At 44.0% G+C, this 17206-nt stretch overlaps 1 protein-coding gene across 1 annotated transcript in view; it reads right to left on the bottom strand.

Moving 5' to 3' along the window:
* MMP11 (matrix metallopeptidase 11) overlaps positions 1 to 17206 on the bottom strand; it is a 59677-nt gene that overhangs the window by 18943 nt on the left and 23528 nt on the right. Inside the window, 4 exon segments of the mRNA XM_088477954.1 lie at positions 2358 to 2602; positions 2733 to 2866; positions 9505 to 9648; positions 15980 to 16185. Of these exon segments, the coding sequence (XP_088334080.1) occupies positions 2358 to 2602; positions 2733 to 2866; positions 9505 to 9648; positions 15980 to 16185 (729 nt within the window).

The raw sequence follows: 17206 nt of genomic DNA, 5'->3' as shown, positions 1-17206 counted from the left end.
CACATACCTGTCCCCACATCACTTACACCTCCACATACCTGTCCCCACATACATGTCCCCACATAATTTACACCTCCACATACCTGTCCCACATCATTTACACCTCCACGTATGTGTCCCACATCATTTACACCTCCACATACCTGCCCCCACATAATTTACACCCCCACATACCTGTCCCCACATCATTTACACCTCCACATACCTGTCCCATATCATTTACCCCTCCACAAACCTGTCCCACATAATTTACACCTTCACATACCTGCCCCACATCATGTACACCTCTATATACCTGTCCCATATAATTTACACCTCCACATACCTGTCCCATATCATTTAACACATTATTGAGCTTTTTAGAAAGAAGTACCTGAAAACTGACATGTCTTTATTGGCCAAATTATGCTATAAACCCCTTCAAGCAGTGGTCGAAGTGGTAATTTTAATGTGGGGCTATGGAAATATCAGACAGGCCCATATCCTGAGCTCCCCCTGATATTTTCTGTTCTTCAATTCCCTGTATTCCTAGTAACCCTACTGCTCATTCCAAGTACTCTATCTTCACACTATTCTTCATCAACACACCCATAATTTAACATTCCCATTCCACCTACTGCTGGTACCCTGTGACCCTATTAGTAATTTAGAATGCACTTTAGGTATACCTGCATCCACTGCAAGTAGTTGCAAGCTGCAAACAGTTCGATTCTACCCCCTGGTCACGTGGGTTGTTAAGTGCATTAGGTACTGTTGATCCTTTTTTTGCTATGGGGTCTGCCTACTTGTGACAGTAATGTTAAGGCTGTGTGATAACTTAGTATTGAAACCTAACACAAATATGGGATGCTTGTTTTATTAAATTTAGACTGCAACTGCAGCCTATTTGCATGGAATGAGAGTAGGCCCAAGCATCAGGGTACATTTTGGTAGAGCTGCAAGTATTACTAAATGGCCAGGGTAACTTATCCTGCAGAATGTACCGTTGTCAGGTCCATAACACTGACTAAATTAGTATGAACACCTCCTTCTGCTTGCCTACAGCCATTGACAATAATGGGACTTTATTTAATTTAGGCCTTGGCTCAACTAGTGCACTAGTAGTCCCAAGCAGGGATTGGGGAAGTACAGTAGTTGATGCAGTGTGCTAAAGAGGGCGAGGCAGGAAATAAATAAGCATCCTGTACAAGGGATTGCAAACCCTGGGCTGATTAATATAACTTGCAGACCATAATTTAATATTTTCGGCAAAAAAGTGATTTTCCTACATTATTAATATATTAATTTGTTTTCCTGGGATCACTAGTAGGAAAAGTCTGTCTACAGTACTGTATGTGCCGTGCTAGTGGTTGGCATTTGAGATGTGCCAAGCGAATATATACTGTATTTACATGCTGTTCAAGGTTTGCAATTTCACCTATTTTCTAATTGGAATAATTTGTTCTTAACTACATTACATGTTTAACATCAATTATTTAACTCAATATTTTTAAATTGATAAAACAAGTAGGAAAGGCAAAAGCAAAGCATTGTACGATTGATGGCATCTGCAGCACAGCACTGAGGTCATGGGTTCGACGCCCTACCTGTGCGGAGTTTATATATTCTCCCTGTGCTTGTGTGGGTTTCCTCCGGGTACCTCCCACACTCCAATAATATACTGGTAGGTTAATTGGCTCCCAACACAAATTAACCCTGGTGTGTATGTGATAGGCAACATAGATTGTAAGCTCAACTGAGGCAGGGACTGATCTGAATGGCCAAATATTCTCTGTAAAGTGCTGCGGAATATGTGTGCGCTATATAAATAACTGATAATAAATAAATAATAATAATAATAATAAATCTGCATTTGTGTTATTGAGGGACTTAAGCTGCTGTATTTGTATGGCTATGTATCAAACCTTTTAAAGAGTGGACAAGTAGAGAAGTTGCCTATAACAACCAATCAGCTTCTACCTATCATTTTATAGATTGTACTTGTTAACTGCTAGCTAGAAGCTGATTGGTTGCTATTTGAAACTTCTCCACTCTTTAGAAGATTTGATACATTTCCCCCAGCATGCGTATACCATTTCTCCTGCTGCTATCTCTCTCATAATCCACTTTCACCTACCACGCAATATGTCCTATTCCAGTAATTCCAAAATGATAAGCACTTAATATTTCTATTATTTCAATTACCCACCAGAAATTAATTGAGACACTTTTGCCCATTATTACCTATACTGTAGAGCTCTTCAATTCCCTTAGGAGAAGTGTATTGCATTAGACACATTCTCATTGATGTACTGCATGCTTTTCCTCTATAGTGGGGATACACAATTTACTGATACAGATGGCAGCATTCTACTAACCTCTGAATATGGTATCTCATTACTTTCAGGTTCTGGCTGGCGGTTTTCTGGTCTCAGGGTTGGAGCTGTGGTCGGAGGCTGAGGAACTCCGTACAAATACTGGATACCTTGTTTATCGTCTGCACTAAGACTGAGTGGATAGCGGAAGGTGTAAAATGGAGACATCAGAGACTTTGACACTGAAGAATGTTGCAAACCTAGTACATGGCCAAACTCATGAGCAGCTACTTGCAGAAGATCTGTTCCTACAATGGTAGTGAGATATACATATATATCATAAATCTTGATACATCTTCTGTCTAAACCAAACAGACAAGTTGCTGCTACTAGTGTGCTAGTGTGCAGCAATAAGTTTTCTTCTCATCATGGACCTACCTAAACTATTACCAATGGTCCAAGCTTCATCATAGTCAAAATGTACATCCCCTTCACGGTGTGTTTTTGGAAAGAAAGCATGTGCAAGGATGCCCCCAGGACCATCAAAAGGCAAGTTGTCTCCGTGCCAGTACCTGTAAGGTGTAATATTCTATGTTATGGCAACATTGTTATGATTCTACTGGTGCCCCAGCTGACTTTTATCTCTACTCTTATCTGAGGATCTGCTTCTACATGTCTCTAACACTTTATCTGACTCTACACATAATTATTTTGCAAAAACAACAGAGAGTAGCCTAAAGAATAAGATGCTTTAGATGTAATGCAATACAGTACTAAAAACAAGCACAGTAAAAACATAGATCAACTGGGAAAAATTAATGTAAATGTTAAAAAAAGGAACCTGTCGGGAAAAAATAATTGCATTCAGTTGTAAATATATGGTATGTCCTATGGTCAATTAAACTGCAAGATAATATTTTTCTGTTTTACTAATTTGGGTTTATTGTGTCTGCAGGTCCATTGTGCCCCGCGAAGAGATTTGCACAGCAGTCATGTGACCAAGTATGTCTATAACTGTCCTGTCTGATCAGCCATGTACTAAGTAATTTTGCTGTATGCTCCATCTACTATGTACAGTGCTATGTAACTGTTCTAGTACTATATAAAAGATAGTAATAAATCTAAAAATTGTTGGGATCAGACAGGGCAAACTTTGCATAGTAGCATAGGACGATGATGGTGTGAGCAGTCAGATGTGGTCATCACTTGACCATATTTACTGCCTCCACTGCAACATTTCATATATCCCGACCAAAGGCCTTTTCTACACTACGATGTGCAGTCAATTCTGGAGGGAGGGCAAAAAGCACCCTGCCCTCCAGGAGGAGGGCAAAAAGCACCCTGCCCTCACAGCCTGCGGGTGCGTTCTCACCCGCGGGACGCAGTGTCCCGCGGGTGGAGAAACATGCGGTGACCCGGCATCTATTCTCCCTTTCTGCAGTGCTTGGGGGCTGCCCGGCATGTCCGTAAGCGCTGGGCACGCCCCCAAGTATGACGAAAAGGGGACGCGTCTTATAGACATGCCCCCTTTTCATGACCATGCCCCCTTTTCGGGCGCAAGGTTGCCCTCTCTAGCTCCGACACCCTGCCTGCCGCCGGAGCTAGAGTGAACACTAGTCAGGGGTGCATTAAGAGAGGACAGGGCCCTTGTGCAATCTCTGTCTGGGTCCCCACCTCTCTAGCTGGCAGCGCACGAAGTAGACTCTGGCGCTGCACCAGAGTCTACTGGACATATGCGAAACTCGGGGGAAATGGAGTGGCTGCCATATTCTAAGCTATTTTTCTACTGCGCATTCGCAAATCACCGGGAAAATGGCCACCTTGCCTTTTCCCGGTGATTTGTGCAGTGCTGCAGCTGCCGATGAGGGACTCCGGATAGGTAAGTATTACATCGGTGAACAGTGGGCCTGATTCAGACCCGCTCGCGAGCGCTGAGCGCTCGCAAGTGGGTCGATGGTGCTCAAGTGCGCATGTGCACGACGGAGGCGCCTCTGTCATGTGCATGCGCGAAACCCGAATAACGATGGCCAAGCCGTCGTTAAGGGTCTCGCACCAAAGGCGGCGTGCTGTCGATGGTGATTGACAGCAAGCCCCCTTTGGTGGGCATGCCGGAGGCATGGCTGCCCAGACGGAGGCGTTCCCATGGGAACGCCTACCATCTGGGTCCGGCCCCACTGACATCACTAGTGATGTCAGTGGGAGTGCTTTTGGCTCTGATAGAGCCAAAAGCACTCCTAGGCTTGCGGCAGCGAGACCCTACCGCAGGGCCTCGTCGCAAGCCCGATGGTCAAGACCATCGCGACCATCATTTTGGCCGCTTGCTATAGCTGCAGGAGGCCGCTCCAGAAAGGAGCAGGGACGGCCCTGATTCAGAGTGAGCGCTCTGCCAGAGCGTCCGGCTCTGAATCAGGCCCAGTGTGCACTCTCTGCATCCATTATAGATACACCACTGATTGTAGTGTAGAAACACATCAAAGTGGTAATACAGAGGCACCTAATCTTTTTAGCACAGTGAATTGTGACAAGCCACTGAGATTGAGGGAGAATAACCACAGTTATAAAGAACTCTACTCCCAATAATAAAGCTTTGAAAATTGCTGTTAAAGATTCTCTATATGCAAAATAATTATTAGCAGATATCAGAACACATACTATAATGTAATGGAGGTCAGTGGTGTAGAAATATGCCTCTGAATTTTCAAAATCCCTAAATATTACTGTGATTGTGATGCTGTATACTTGGGAATCAGAGGTCAGAGATCCTGTACAGGATCATCATAATAGATTCTTGAATAACTGAGAGATGTATGTCCTATTCAGGATTGTTTAAATAATATACACACAAGCCATACTTATAACAGCTATTCAGTGGTGACTGCTATAGCCGCAGGCTCCGCAGAGCTCTGACGTTCTGGATATAAGCAACTATCATTACAGACGTTGACAGACTTCCCCTTTTGTTCTGGCTTTTCTGACTTTCCTCACATCTGTGCTGATCATAAAGTGGTATACTGTAAGGACATTATAATAGTGGTTAGCTGCCTGACAATGCTGGTGACATGGGTTTGATTCCAAACAGGGATCTATATGTGTGGAGTTTGTTTGTTTTCACTGTGTGTGTATGGGTTGTGTGCTTGTAAGCTCTATTGGGACAGGAACTGATGTGAATGGTTACCTATTCTCTGTCCAGAAATGTCAGATTATTGTCCCTATATAAACTAGAGTACAGGTGGTTGGTATACATATACTGGCCTATGGGGCTGATCAAAGTTGAATTTTGCATTTGTACACAGGAGAAGTGTTCTGTGGGTGTGTTGTGGGGATGTAGTCAGAATTTCATGCTATCCAGAATAGTGGGCATGCAGAGATCCATCTGATTTCAAACAGCTCTTTCTTGCACCAAGAATCGATCTGATGCAAATGATGGCAAGTGGTGGTGGTTATTTTCAAAAGTGGATGGATAGGATTGGTGCGCAGAGATATACAGTTATTTCCAAGCATGTAATGTGGCCGCACAAGACAGTAGTTCAACCACCACTTCATTAATTAATAATCTCTGAATCAGGCCCTCAACCCATAACCAACAGGTAGGTGGAGCAGCAGTCGGCACTCCCAAAGGTAAGAGGCTGCTGACTGTCGTCCATCCATGTACAAGGTTTAGAAATAATCCTGCACCGGACTAAGATGAGACACTATATCAACAGCCAATTTATTCTAGAGCAATCAGTGTATAAATTCGAAAAATATATATTTATTATTTATAGTTGGCGGTGCTCCCCAGGAAATGTAAATGAATACACAACTAAAAAAGAAACATTTAGCAAAGAAATTCCTTACATGGGGCACTCGTTAATCTGGAATCCAGATTCCAGAAATGAAAAAATTATATATCATAAAACATAACCTTTATTTTAGCTAATTAAAAATTAGGGGTGTCCAGACTCAAGGTATGAATGGCTAGTCTGCCCCAAAATATGCTCTTTGGTTCAGATATGCCAACAGCATATTGGGTTGAAGCAATTGTGACAGTGTGCTATCAACAAAAACATTTACTCAGAAAGGCAACCGAGAAATCTCCATACAATCACAACAACAGAGACCTGAGCTGCAACATATTAGTATATTTGGGACAAGGTCTATGTCAGTGCTCCAAAAGAAAAGCGTGCCAAGTGGTAAGATCATGCAAAGGAAAAACTTCTGGTAGGCATGAGCAACAGTCAATTAGAATTCAGCAACAACATAAAAATGAGCAAAAGCGTAGGGATTTATTTTATAAATAATTCAGTTTGACCAATGTGATTAATTAGAAGAAAAGACCTTCAGTTAAAAGAACCTCAAGATGGATTAAGATCATTCCAACCAAACACCTATTCTCCATAGTATAAACAGCAACAAAACCTTTTCCAGAGCAGTTAAAGGAGTTGCAAATGCTTTTTTTCCTCAGCCACTATGAAGATAATATCACAGACCCAAAGCAATATTTAAAAAAAGGGTCACTGTCATTATGTCCATGATGCTTAAATGGGTAGCTTTTCTTCCAAGAGAAGAAGAACCCCAGTCTGTACTGGTATGTGAACTGCTGGGGAGAGATGAGTGGTTGGCAGAATGTCACAGCACAAGGCTCATTGCTGGCTTACTAGAAGTGCCAATAAGAGAAAAGTGTTTCAACCAATACTAACTCCAGCAGCTGCATAGCACCAATGGGCTTATTCTGCTGGCATGGGTACAAGATTCACATGTTTGAAAATATCTTATACTTAAAGTATTATTATAAACAATCACCGTACTGCTACAAGAGTTTAAAGAAGTCCTTTACTACTCCTTTTACACATTGTGTCTCATAATATAACATTTAGGGGGAAAAATAATACAACATAATGAGCATACTTTCTGACTCAGGTTGTGATAGTACCATTTTCTTTTTCCAGGTAGGCAGTGACCCACACAGAAGGTCAATTCACTTTTGATGTACACACAGAAGAAGAAGAATCAATGAAGGTATTGAAGTCTGTTAAAGAATCCCATTTGGTGATGACTCTCCAGAAACTTTACTTCCGGACACTCTAATGAAAGCAGCTACTCCAGCCATCTCTGTGAGGTGACAACTCTCTTGACTGATCCTGGGCCCCACTTATTTACACTCTTTTTTCCATGGTATTGGGTTTTGGGTATCAATGGGGTAGTCAGTCCTCTTGGCATCTAGGATTGGTGGCCCTTATCATCTAGGGTGGTTTAGGGCTGATTCTTTTCCTATGTACCTTGAGACCCCATGCTGATGATGTCACGGCTACTGCCCATCCTGCTCGGCACTTACCGCTAAGGTGCTAGTCACGTCTACTTCGGGGGTCTTTTAGACTGTGCAGTCTGCCGGTCGATACCTTCTCACTGTCGGAGCCTGTTCTGTAATGCCACGGACTGCTCATCATCTTCCCCTGTTCAGTTCCTGCCGACTATGTCTTTTGGGTGCCGCCATCTTATTTTTGGTCATGTGACCGCCGCACGCACCACCAATGGAGAGGATGCCCAGGAACAGCTGATCCAGTTCTCCATTCAGCATTCAGGGTTACGCATTACTGGTCCCAGCCCAGTTTCAGTGATACGCATTACCGGTCCCAGTTCCAGAGATACGCATTACCGATCTTGACCCGGTTCCAGAAATATGCATTACCGGTCCCAGCCTGGTTCCAGTGATATGCATTACTGGTTCCAGAGATACGCATTACCAGTCTCAGCCTGGTTCCAATATTATGCATTACCGGGTCTAGTTTGATTCCAGTGTTACGCATTACTGGTCCCAGCCCAGTTCCAGTGTTACGTATTACTGGTCCCAGTCTGTCTGTCTGTCTGTCTGTCTGTCTATCTATCTATCGATCTATCTATCCATCCCACTTCAGAGGCGGTTTAAGAGAGTAGAGGGCCCATATGCAGATTCCATGCGGGCCCCCTTCTCTCTGGCAGAGCAGTATACTCTGGTTTTGTGACAGTCTATTAAGCATGTGCATGTCTCTGGCGCTCGTGCCACGTTCCCGGAGACTTCTCTGTTGCACATGCGTGAAACACAGGGAAAATAGCCGCCATGCCAATTTCCCAATGATTTCTGCTCTACTGCAGTGCCGACCGATTCAGGACTCCGGAGCAATAAGTATAATTTAGGGTGCAGGGTGTGCGGTGTGAGCCCATGGACACCACACACCCTGCACCCATTATAGATACGCCAATGCACCACCTGATAAACAAATTTAATTTTAGAAGTTTAAAGTGTTGAATTGTAAGAAATATTGGACCCACTCTCCTCCCTGTATATATATATATATATATTTTAATATATTACATACTTGGTGTTCTTTATAAACATATTGTTTTACAATATTTTTGGTTTTAAAATGAATAATTTTACTGTTTTTGTTTGGGACCTTGAGATGAAATATTTATCAAAAATATGTACTATAATAAGGTTGGGTTACTTGAAATATATGCCATATTGACATTTGGGGTTCTATTTATTTAATTGAACTATACACCAAAGAACTTTTGTATACACATTTTTTAGATAATCTGCCTTTGAAATGATTATGCAAACATGTATTTGATTAGTTCACAAACGGTGAATAAACGTCACCCTTACAGGTTGTTGGCTAGAACAATGATATAGGGCTATATAAAGCCTACCTGTTGTCAACCACTGCCAAGCCTGCCCTGTATAGTCATATGTATTACTGTCATTCTCCTGCTACAAATTTAATGACAATTGGAAGATCCTTTTCTGGTGCTTTGTACCTATTCCCACAATCTCTGTCCCGTCTAGGGCCAGATTAACAATGGGTTGGATGGAGCTACAGCTCCAGGCCTCCACATATAAATAGGCCCATCATCATGGCAGCACGATGATGACCAGCTGCCTAGCTGACCACACAGTTGACCATAAATCATAAATATTAAAATTGTATTTTTAATTTTCCCACACAATTCTTCAATTTTTCAAGTTTAATGTATTTAGGGAGACAGCGGTGCTGATAGTGTAGGGGTGTACATGCCCACTTGGCTCTGGTCACACTCACACAGCACTGGTCACAGCTCCTCCCCTTCTCAGTATGGGCCTTTGATAAATTTCAGGCCCATATGGCCCTAAATCCGACCCTGAAATAGCCCTGGTCTTGTTAGGCTTAGATACAGCCTCATAGAAGTATTCAATACTAATTTACAAACCTACCGTGTGAAATCAATAATGATGTCAGCACGCCCTTCTTGCACCTCTGTGAATGTCAAAGGGGTCACCTCACTCCATACTCTAAGTGCTTCAGCAAGAGTCCTTCTCACCTTTACCTTGCTAAGCTGCCATGGGAAGCGGATAATCCTAAAACATGAAGATTACAATGTTAGCAAAAGTGAAGAGTGCCAAAAGCATTTTGTACAGGAAGTTATCATCAATATTGTATCTCTTAAACATGAAGATTACAATGTTAGCAAAAGTGAAGAGTGCCAAAAGCATTTTGCACAGGAAGTTATCATCAATATTGTATCTCTTAAACATTTGCCAATGAAAACTTTTCCATAAAGTACCGCTGCAATTTTTCTTCTGTTATCATCTTAGGATGGTTACAACAGAAGATAATGAATATAAAAATGCTTTATTACTACAATAAAACATTTTTACATTTGGAAGCCTATCTGTGCACCCTAGAATCCTTGGACTTAACTGATACAGATAGACGATTATTTTATGTAAACAATTCTACTCTATGTGCCGCTTTTTATACCTACTCTTGAGGTTATTCTAATGCCCTGTAAGAACCTTGAGAACTCCAGAGGGAGTGTCACTGGATTCCAATAAAGATACACCAGATATACAAGCTTTGTACCAATTTAAGGCATAAGGATTTTTGAAGGGAGATTTTGCTCCTGAAATTTACTACCTGCTGTACTACCCTATATGTGTTTCTATCCATTTTCTCTGAGGTGACTCACCCTCTGGGAAGAGATCTTGGTGACTATTGGCTGAGAAGTTTTGAACTTTGATATTATTTACTGTACATGTCAAGAATCTGGCATCTGGTACACAGGGCTGGATTAAGGTCTGTGGGGGCCCCTGGGCAACAGACTTGTGGGGGCCCCTATATACCACAGTTTCTTGTCACCCTAGCATTTTTTTTTCTTTCTATCCACCTTAATGCCCCCAGTACTAATGCCCCTCTTGCAATGCCCACTGTAGAAGTGTCCCTTATGCAACGTCCCCAGTAATGGTCCCCCCTATGCAGTGCTACTTATGCAGTGCCCCCTGTAGTAGTCCCCACTATGGAGTGCCCCTGTAGTAGTGCCCCTTATGCAGTGGCCCCCAGTAGTGGTCCACCCTATGCAGTGCCCCTTATATAATGCCCCCAGTAGTGGCCCCCCCTATGCATTTCCCCCAGTAGTGGTCCCCCCTATGCATTACCCCCAGTAGTTATCCCCCCTATGCTTTGCTCCCAGTAGTTGTCCCCCCTAGGCATTGCCCCCAGTAGTAGTCCTTCCTATGCATTTCTCTCAGTATTAGTTCCCCCCATGCATTGCCCTCAGTAGTAGCCCCCCCTATACATTGCCCCCAGTAGTAGTCCCCCTATACAATGCCCCCAGTAGTAGTCCCCCCATGCATTGCCCCCAGTAGTAGTCCCCCCTATATAGTGCCCCTTATATAGTACCCCCAGTAGTTTTCCCCCTATGCACTGCACCCAGTAGTAGTCCCCCCATGCATTGCCCCCAGTAGTTGTCCCTCCTATACAGTGCCCCCAGTAGTAGTCCAACCATTCTCTGCCCCCAGTAGTAGTCCCCCCTCTATACAGTGCCCCCAGTAGTAGACCCCCTTATGCATTGCCCCTAGTAGCACACCCCACCTAAACAGTGCCCTCATGAAGTGGCCCCCCTATACAGTGACCCCTGTAGCGGCCACCCTATACAGTGATGCCTGTAGCACTCGCCCCCTATGCAGTGACAGTGCCCCTTATTTCACACACACACACACACACACACACACACACACACACACACACACACACACAAAATCTTACCTGAATCCCTGCTCCTGACGAGACCGCCGCTGTCCGCTCAGAGTCCCGGCTCTTCTCCTGCACTAAAGTATGGGAGAGACGTCTACCATCACCCGCTGCGGGGGAGCCGGAAGGCGGAGCTCATGATGCAGCAGCCAATGACAGTCTGTCTGACTCTCATCGGCTGCTGTAACATACACACACAGCCACCGCTGGTGGTGGGTGTGTATGTCACTGTGTAGTGTGGCCGCGCTCCCTGCAGTCTACACTACACTAGCGGAGGGGACACTAGCGGCAGGTGCAGACAGCGGCAACTATTGAGGGCCCCTCCGTGTGTGGGGGCCCAGGGACGACCACCCTTGTCGACCCCCCTTAATCCGGCCCTGCTGGTACGCATACTACCATAAATCTGACCTATGCGTTAATTCAATATATATACATTAATTTGGATTGTATCACATTGTGTCAACACAAATTGCATTGTATGCAACTAGAAGTTTTTATGATAACTATTATCATTGTTATTATTCTTTTTTTGACAAGATACACTGTTTGTACTTGCTTTTGTTTGCATCAAGGCAACTCACAATGTTTTATGTATAAACTGCAGTGAAAAGTGATTTTATATGGCTGCAATAAGTGGCAATAGAAAATCAGCCCCTTCACCATATCTTAATAAACAGACCCCTATGTATCTGGCAGTGTAGGACCTAATTCAGCGTGCACTGCTGAACGCAGATTTCCGAGATCGGGAATCTGCGCAGGCACCAGACCCATTCTATGCATGTGCAGAACGGGTCTGCGAGCCCGCACGTAAACTGTCAGCAGACTATCAGTGATTGACAGTCTGCTGCCATTTGGGGGTGGGTAGGGGGCGGCGACAGCCTCGGCTGACAGAGATTTTCTGGCCTCTTCCTCGCCGCTGCAAAGGCCGGCTGCGTGACCCCATGGGACACCTTAGCCGGCCGATGGTGCACAGAGTATCCGATGCTGCTTTGGACAACACAACTCGGATGCATAATGCAGCAGGAAGCATGATGCCTCCTGCCAGAGCCGTAACTAGACTTTCTTGTGCCCTGTGCCAGAAAGAGCATTTTCGAGGGGCAATAATGCACCAAAAAAAGGGGAATGGACTCATGGGGAAGGGCCAGGGAAGAGATAGGGGAGGCCAGGAGATGATGGGGATGAAATAAGAGGAAGCTGCAAGTGAGAATGATAATAAACAGAAATTTGACAGGCCCAAACAGCGCCCCCTGACCTGTAGTGCCCTGTGCAATGGCAATGGCTACTACCCTAGCTACGGCCCAGCATCCTGCTGCATTAGCATATCAGCACAGATGGAATAGCTAAACTGATTGCGAGCAACTTTGCTATTCCGTCTGAAGCTGAATCAGGCCATAAGGGTACTGTACACAGAACAGAAAAACACTTAATTTCTTTGATAGATTTAAAGGTCCAGCAACACTTAAAATTTCTTTACATAAACATATGATTTATATCTAACCTCATGAAAATGAATCCTTAACATTAAGCAGACAAATTGCATTTGACCTCCAGCTATGTACAGAAGCGTCTTTGCTGCTGTAGTAAATCATTTGTACATAATGCGTATTCTAAAGTGAATTCAGTATATTCCTAACTGACATTACATTTCGTAAGCAACAATCAGGGTTGGACTGGCCCAAAGGAAATTCCTGGTGGGCCCCACTGTCTGAGGGTCCCATCTCCTCTTCTAATGTCAGGCTTCAGACAGTACACTAGATTTATACATATTTACTCTATTACCGAGTCAGTTACCTGGCAGAGCAGGAACATAAATGAACAGACCATGCAGTGTACTATCCATGTTGTCTGCAAGCTATGTCCTCGAGGGATGCAGTCAGGAAGCCGACGTTTGCAATGCCGACCGCCGGCTTCCCTACTGCCAAATCCCGGCAAAGTACTAATGACAGGTGTCGTAATCCCTACGCCTGTCATTAGACCTACGCATGGAGCCCGACACCTTCGATCGATAAGCCAGGCGTCGGAAGATGTTAACTGTGGGGGGGAGGGGAGGGTTAGGTTAGGGGCTCCCTGGGGGAACTTAGGGTTAGGCAGCCCACCAGGAGGGTTAGAGTTAGGCTAGGGGAAGGGGGGGATAGGGTTAGGCACCCCCGGGGGGAGGTTATGGTTAGGCATCCCCCCGGGAGACTTAGGTTTAGGCTGCGGGGAAGGGGGGGGGGTAAGGCTTAGGTACTTAGGGGGGGTTAGGGTTAGGCACTGGGGGGGGAGGTTAGGGTTAGCGGGTAGAATAGGGTTAGTTTTACTTACCTTATTAGCTTCAGCATTTTCACCCCTGCCAGGCTTCCATGTATTAGATACTGATCCCGTCCTTTATAATGGTTAGCCAAGTCTCTGTGGTGGCTGGCCACATCCCTCTGGAAGCTGGCCACACTCTTTAAGCATGGGCCCCTACCACTGCCTTCTCTCGGTGGGCCCTTCATGCCCCAGTCCGATACTGGCAACAATGCTCAGCAACAATGTTTTAAGTAAGGATGGAAATTTTAATAGTACAATATGAGAATATAGCATTTTAAACCTGCTTAACCTGCTCGTTTCTACTCTGTTCTTTTTGACAAATTAGCAAAAGTTCAGATTCATCTTAGTGGCTCTCTAAAATACGTTAGAGCCAGGCAGCCAATAAGATGCCGTTTTTCAGATCTGAATGTAACCGAGTAGAAACGAACCGCTCATCTCTAATTATAAAATTATGCGTGGACTGGACACAGCTGCGGCTGGGCAATCCTGTGAGGATCACCCTTCACTGTGCCCAGGGAGGAAAGGGTGAGCCCTGGGGTTCACGGGGAGCAGAGAGGCCAGCAATGCCTCCTGAGCCCAGAGGCTACTGGAAGATCACCTTCCAGCAGCTGCTGGTGGGTGTTTTAGGGACTGTGACCACGGCCAGGCAAGTGGTTAAAGCAGGGGCGTATTAAGAGAGGAGGGGGCAGACTGAAGGCTGACCTCCGGCGGCCGCAGCATCAGTAGACTCTGGGCACTAGTGTGTGCCCAGAGTCTACTGCACATGGGCAGGTCGCTGAGGAAATGGCGCAGCAGCCATTTTCCTGGTGATTTCCAAACCGTGCATGCGCAAAACGCTGGGAAAATGGCCACAGTGTTTTGTGCAAGGCTGAGAGACCCGATGCGGGACCTCGGAAAGGTGAGTATTAGAAAATATGGGTGCAGGGTGCACCCATTATAGATACGCCACTGGGTTAAAGCCTTTTAATTATTTTTTTTATGTAACGGGGCTTGTAAGGTACTGAAGATTTGTAGAGTCAGAACTATCTAACAATCTGTACACTCTGTGGACTTCATTCAGAGTCGGTCGAAGCGGCCGCACGGTCGTACGCAGCCGATGTTCGCTGATCTGCGCATGCGTACAGTTCGCAATGCGTGTGCGCAAACTAGGGTCTACGATCAGAAATTTCTCTCTCCTTGAACACCGCCAGGTCGGTAGTTTGAGTGACAGATTGCGGCGTTTGTGGGTGGTAACATGGGAAGGTGCTTGAAAACGGGGGTGTGGAGATCCGAACGCAGGCGTGCCTCATTATGCGAACGGCGTTTTATGGGAGTGCATAATTAACAAAGTAGTGTCATGGCACACGTGACAGGGGAGGTTTTACACTGACATGATCGTAGAGCTTAAGAGAGGGTCAGGTCAACCTTTAGCTCTACGACCAGTTCCGATGGCATACGATGCTCGCGATTAATCCTTATGTAGCCGGAGATGACGCACTATGCGTACGAGATGTGGGAGTATTTTTAGCGGTCCGACCGCATCCACCCCTTGGTCGGCCAGCTAACGATCCGACCTTAGGGACGCAACATGCGTGTGCATCATTTGCATATCCGGCCCCTTTATCTATACGACCGTGCGGCCGCTTCGACCGACTCTGAATGAGGTCCTGTATCTCATATTGCAGTGATACAGATTTTAGTTGCACCATAATTTACCGATCTGGGGCTCTTTTTGGGGGTCAGCTAAAACTCAAAACCTCTGCAAGGATTTCCTCTCCTTCCTTGGTAGCCTAAGGGTCAAATGCTCATGCATGGCCATTGTGGGGATCAAGCAAAACCTTTTTTGGCTTACAGATCCCCCATTACCGTGTATAGAGTAATGCCATCTCAAGATGCTTTTCATGGTTTGGTAATTTGCGTTAAGCCTCCATCACTAACTCGCTATAGTGGTTTATGATGACCGCTGTAAGGGGCGTAAAATAGGTTAGCACCGGAAAAATCTCTGATTTCTACAAAGTAAATCTCTTCTTAACCTACGAGAAGCTAAGAAACATCATAAACAGACCCCAATATGTTTTCTTATTCTGGATGTAACACATTATGATTTCTGTATGCTATGTTTTGCAATTGATTATTTTACCATCACAGCAAAACAATTTCTGAACAGATTAGAGCAAGGAATTAAATGTAATCCAGGTGCATTGTGATATAGGTGGTGAAACTTCTGCTGGGACCACATATTATGAGACCTATACCTTGTGTCATTCAAAGCAATCTTAAATTCTTCTTTATACCATATACTGTTTCACTTCAATTGCTCTAAGACACCACATATTTAAGCTTATTGCAATAAAATGTATTATTATTGACATGTGCATGAGGTCTTACTTGTAGGTAAGGTTTGTCTTGTCCAAACGTCCTCCAGAGAGCACATATCGCTTTTGTCTATTTCGTCCATTTGAGGAATCTGCAGGGGCAGGAATATCAGGTACTCCACAGCGAGGAGGGTTCCATGAATTATGAGGTCTGAGCATTCCATTTGTATTTGGGTGACGTGTCCATGATCGTGATTTCAAGGATGGATGCTTCTCGTCCTGTAGATAAGAGAGAATTAATAAACTATGCTATTCCACCCTCTTTATCTCATCTCAGACTATGGACATTCATGGAACCCATTCAAGAACGTCATCCTAAGTATTAATGCCAATCTATATAAAGGTGATCCTGCACTAGACTCAAATGTAACAGCATATATGAAAAACCAACTTATAAGACAGTATAGATTTAAATAGATCAACACATTTAAATAGTTGGCGGTGCTCCTTAGGAAAAATGTGAATGATCCACAGAACTATAGACAAAATAGCAAGAATGCTATACAGAGAATTTCCTTCTTGGGGCTCTCATTATGTAAGTATATTGTAATGGAGAATTGATAACATTAAAATATAACCTTTAATGATTATGTTTAAAAAAATAGGGTTGTAATAACAAGACTAGATTATAATGATGGACTAGTCTGCCCCTCTGTGAGGAAAACATGCGGTGTTAGATAGATGTCAAATAAATAAATCAAAACACCGAAAACAATTAGTAGGACGGTGAAAATAAAGTAAAAAAGTCTATACACAATGGTATTACACTACTCAGGGATTAATCACTCCGTATACCAATCTCAGTGGCACTGAGAGTACTTTAACACAATAAGGGTATAATACCCAGGTCACTCCCAGTGTTCTATTTCTAGTGCATATGATGCATAAACAGGAACAAATAATGAAACAAATATATCCAACATATATGTATATAGTAAACCATATAGTTCATATTATTATTTAGTCAACACATGTTGTATCATTCACGAATGTGTTACAAAACACTAAACAAAAAACATGAAAACAATGCATCAATATCAAATGGAGGCTGCTGTGAATTGTTGTCCGTGCAGGGTATGCTATAAGACAATATATGTTCTTGACTAATATAGATAGTACGTGACTATGCAACCTCCGTCCCCTCTGCTGTCAAGTGTCATTGCAAGGAGGACACCAGATGAGAGAGGGACTCCGGTGATGCCGATGGAAAGAAAGATAAAGATAGGTATGAGAGATCCCG

Source organism: Taudactylus pleione, unplaced genomic scaffold, assembly GCF_031769625.1.
Source record: "Taudactylus pleione unplaced genomic scaffold, aTauple2 ptg000205l, whole genome shotgun sequence".
Lineage (NCBI taxonomy): Eukaryota > Metazoa > Chordata > Amphibia > Anura > Myobatrachidae > Taudactylus > Taudactylus pleione.
This window is presented reverse-complemented; position numbering and strand designations above follow the sequence as displayed.